Below are 4980 nucleotides of genomic sequence, written 5' to 3'. Positions count from 1 at the left end.
TCATCTGTTACTTTGCACACTTTCTTTATCCTTTGCACGCCATTTCCATCTTCCTGGTCTTCCATACCATGTACTTCTTCTTTCTTTCTGTTTTATTAGCTGTTTGCTGCCAGGTCATCCCTTATCAGCAGAATAGAAAGAACTCCCCAGCTGCTTCTTTCCTCCACATGTGGATGAGGTTTTTTTGTTGTTGCTGTTGTTGTTGTTTTTGTTTTTTGTTTTTTGTTTTTTGTTTTTTTTTTTTTTTTTTATTTAGGCCATATTCATGCTGATTCATAGTCCATATAGACACATAAATCTGCAAAATTAAGATGGCAAATCTTAAGGAGTCAAGGAGTTTCTTTAAGCAATTATTTAAGCATTGGGTACTCTATACCTCATATAACAGAACTCATTCCCCTACATAATGTTGATCTTTTCTTTTGTTAATTTAATACAAACTTAGACTTAACTTTTTACATTGCAGATAACCCCCTTGACTTTCACTCAGGCCAAGTGGAAGACCAAAATGTTGCCTAGCATGCAGAGACAGCATGAAAAACATTTTGTCTGTGTCTTCTACCTGCATTCCTTGGCCTGAAGGTGTTGACAACACCAAAACTCAATCAAAACATCACCTTGTTCCCCAAGCCTGTATATTTGCATGTGTTTGTGCAGGGGCACTGAGACACAGATTTGCTCGTTTGTTTGTTAGTTTGTTTTAAATTAATTTTTATGTTGCTCTGGCCAATCTCTTTAATCTCTTAGTACCACAAAATGAAGCACTGAGCCTCTAGTATTTATTCTCTGCAAATGAAGAGGTTTTATCAACCTGGTATGAGAACCTCAGGTTGCAGCTGAGATATTTACAACAGATGATTATTATAACAAGACCATTTGGAAGTTGACAACAAACATTGCTCCCAATTCCCAAAGCAGTAAAGAAATAGATTTTATTTCTTCTTCTGAGGAGCACACCTAAATAAGACTCAACAAAACAAGAAATGTACTAAACCCCCTTATCTTGATCAGTTTTGGACCCAAATCAATAAAGACAATAATTGTGAAAAAATCCATGGACCTGGGTTGTCTTGTATTAGATTAATGATGTGGTACCTTATTTGTCACAGTAACTATGGAAAAAGGCACTTAAGAAAAACCTTACAGACCTGACTAAAGAATAATATAAATTTGTTGCATAGAGCAAGAGTATTAAATACTGGACTGAGGTGATTTAAAATTACTGTCAGCAAAGCAACATGTATTAATAGAGATGTTAACAATAAAAAATAATTAATCCTAAAATCTTAGAAATTTATTTCTAAACCTTAAAAATTATTATTAGTTTTCTGCAAACAATCACACAAAATAAAATTAAAACATAATAAAGGAAGAAAAGTTGATTGTTCCCTGGAGAGGTTGACATTAAAAGAAATAGTTTCCTTTAAAGTGAGATCTCTTCCAATGAATGAAACATTGTTAGGGTTATGATATGGAAGCAAGTCTTAAATTTTTATGCTTTGGCAATAATATGGCAATAATGACAAAGTTGCCTGCACATTCAGTGTGTCAGGTTATGTACTTTCAACCATCTACCAAAAAATGGGTTATTTAAAATCATCTTATTTCATCAAAAGATATTATAGGCATGTTTTAAAGATTCCAACAAACAAACAGTATTTTAAAAACCTGTTGTATTTTTTCCTCCTGCATAGGAAAAAAAAAGTATTTTGGTCAGCATAAATTTATGCTAAAAAAAATTAAATATTATGCTGGTGAATACTCCGAAAGTATTGAAACCCAAAGGATGTGATCAGAAAGGCACAGTATCCTTTTATGTCATTAGATTAACATATAGCACCATAAAAACTCTGTGTACTTCAAAGTCTTGACATAAAAGAAAATATATAGACTTATATAGCAATCAACAACAGTTTTTAAGAAGGTGGTTGGTGTTTAAAGGTGTGTAAAAGTCAAGCTCAGTCTGTGTCTACCGTCTTCATTAAATACATGGTTCTGCAAACATATTGAACCAAATTATTCTCTAACTACTGCTGCTATCTAATAAGATACCTTTTATAATGCACAGGATAGTTCTACCATTCAGAAGGTGCTATAAATAAGTTGGGAGAAATTTTTAGTTAACCTTGTGAATCATGTTGAGGTGGAATCTGAGTATAACAAGATTAAAACCACACACTTTGCAAAACTGTGTAAAGCCAAACTAAAATATTGATTTCCAGCTCCCAGTCTAATACATACTATCCTATCTATGAAGCTGAACTCGTACAAAAGTAATTTATAAAAACTGAAGAAATGTTTAGCATCTAAAAAATATATCATCTGTGAAGCTCCAAATGATTGTCAAGTAGCCACTTCAGGAGTCAGTGATTTCTCCCAGTGGTAAAACTAAACATTTGACTAGAAACTAAGCCTACAGTTCTCCAAATACTAATGGGAAGGCAAATATGTGTGTTTAAGATTTTATAGCTTCTCAAAGAACGTTTAAAGACATTAAACTATGTCCAGATGCATATTCTTCTTCCAAACATGAAAACTTTTATTTTTTAACTTATTTTTTGCTGTTTTTACTGAGCAATGAAGTGAATTTGTCTTTAAGGTGTAACCCTCAGCTACATAAATTTGGAATTTCCATAGGAATGTTTCTGCAGCAACCAGAAGGGGAAGTTTTCCAAACTAACAATCATTAATTATAGTGCTGCTTCTCAACATGGACCTGTGGTCTTTAGACAATTCCAGAATAACATCTTGGTCTCATGTAGTTCTCTGGATCATTCTGCACATACAGTAACATGTCATATGCACAACTTGCATTTGAAGAATTGGAACAGAACCCTGAGAAAAGTAAATCCATTGGAAAAAAAAAATAGATATTGTTTAATGACATCAGTTTGAGATGTATCAACCCTTTCCCTGGGAAAAAAAATGACAAACAGGTGCAGCCATTTTTTTCCTCATGAATGACTTGAATTTATCACCGTTGCAAACATAAATATAGTTTGGGATTTTAAGTGCGTATCTAGGTTGATTACAATTAGAAATACTTTGCCTGACAATTCTACCCTTCCCCTAGCAATTCAGCATTCCTTAAGTCACCATAGCACTACTGCAAGCTGTGAGTTCAGAAACGTTCTGGTGTGGAGTGATGCTCTTCCAGTCACTGTTGTGGCTGCCTTTCACTCCACGGCAGTGAGGGTGCTAAGCAAGTGAGGCTTGGCTCTCTTCAGCCTTGTGTGCAATTCCCATCATTCCCATGTATCCAGAAGCAAATCTGGGCATATTTGAGAGGAGTGATTCGTACTGCTACATTGTAATCCTGCTGTTCACCATTGATGTCCACCCACTGATGGCCTGAGTAAACAGCGATGATCTTGCGTTTCCACTTCTTTTTGTTTGGCTCCTTCAGACGGAGATAGATGCCAGACCCTGTGGAGCCAGGCTCAGCATCACAGTACTGATAAAACAGATCGTTGGACTCATCAGAAATGCTACAAAATCTATAAACCAGCTGCCCAGACCGATCATTGTCAAAACCTGAGAAGTGGATCATGCTCCCAGGCATCATTTTGATTGTTGGGCTGATTCCCAGCTCCATGTATTTCCTTTTGTGGGGACGCTTGAGCTCAAGAACAGCATAATCATAATCCAGGGCAATATCCCCAGAGACACCCTTAAACCAGCCTTTTGGGATGTGTGTACTCTTCACCCGGGTCCACTGGAAGGAGGGCAGGCCATCTGAGGTCCCTTGCTTCCTCCCAGATCGCCTCTGCTTTCTCTCATCCCCTTTGGATTGTCGCCTTGATTCTGTGGCAGCTTTGGGATCCTCTTTGGCCGCAGAAATTTCTCTCCTGCTCCTCTTAGCACCTTTGCGTTTCCTGCCATTGCCCCTGGATTTTGTCTTCATCAGGCCCACTCTCAGCCTCTTGCTGCCCTTAACATAATCCTTGCCATTGTGCAGACAGTGGGCTGCTGTTAGCACGTGCTTGGGGGAAACCAGAATGCCACTGCAGCCCGTGGAGATCTTCACAGCTGTGTTGAATGGAAAGTTGGTCATAAACCTCTTGTCATAGATGCTGAACCTACTGTCTGTTCCATAGATCTGCCTCTTCCTTCTCGGAGGCCTGCGTGTGGTCGTGTTTGCAGCTGGGTCAAGCCCTGCTCCGAGGACATTCACTTCCGTCAGGGTCCGTGTGCCATTTTCAAAAACAGTCTCATAGGATAAGAGGTTCTTCAAGTCAGACAAGCTTGGCGCTGGCAGTTTTCTTTGACATTCAATCCCACATACACTGTTCAGCTCTAATTCGGGTTTTGCTTCAAATTTAGGGCTGTCAAGGGAGAAAGTTCTTTCTCTCACAATCTGGGGAATCTTCTTTAAGTGCCAAGTAAAATCTTGTTCAGTTTCTGTTCCATTACTGAGACTCAATATAGGTATGAAAAGTATGAATAGCAGTAACATGTGCTCCATTTTATTTAACTTTTTCTAAAACAAGAAAGAGAGATTTGAAAATACACTTTGGAAATATACACAGTTATCTTAGTATCTTCTAAGTATAATCATGCAATTTTAGAACTGACTACAGTGAAACAGAATTCTACAATCTGCTCAAAATAGAAATGCCTCAGATATCCCCTGTATTTCCTCTGACTCTTCCAATTGTTTCTAGCAGGATGGATGCAGAAAATTCAGCCACCATCCATGCTGACCTACTTACTGGAAGATGAAACCAGCTGATTTTTACCTGTTTTTCTCTCAGTGGACAGCAGTTTGAGTCATTCCACTCAGTAGAGCAGCCTGGTTTTATTTATTCCAAAGGTTTGCAGTTACATATTATGTTTCTGCTTCTCTTTACTGTAGTTGTATAGTTGAAGGTAGAACATAGTTGAAAACTCTCAGTGTGTTCAAAAGCTGGGATCCAAGCAGAGATGGATAGACAGACCACACTCATGAGGCTTAGGAACCCTTGGGAAACCAGACCAATT

General features: G+C 37.8%; 1 protein-coding gene across 1 annotated transcript; it reads right to left on the bottom strand.

Moving 5' to 3' along the window:
• Positions 1–245: 245 nt before the first annotated feature.
• PRSS35 (serine protease 35) lies at positions 246–4474 on the bottom strand. The gene has a single exon (XM_066315086.1). The coding sequence runs from the start codon at positions 4463–4465 to the stop codon at positions 3224–3226; it is 1242 nt and encodes a 413-aa protein (XP_066171183.1). The 5' UTR covers positions 4466–4474; the 3' UTR covers positions 246–3223.
• Between the last annotated feature and the right edge of the window lie 506 nt (positions 4475–4980).

This window comes from Sylvia atricapilla, chromosome 3 (genome assembly GCF_009819655.1).
Source record: "Sylvia atricapilla isolate bSylAtr1 chromosome 3, bSylAtr1.pri, whole genome shotgun sequence".
In the NCBI taxonomy this organism is placed as follows: domain Eukaryota; kingdom Metazoa; phylum Chordata; class Aves; order Passeriformes; family Sylviidae; genus Sylvia; species Sylvia atricapilla.
Note: the sequence above shows the minus strand (reverse complement) of the source record. Positions and strands in the feature narration are given on the sequence as shown.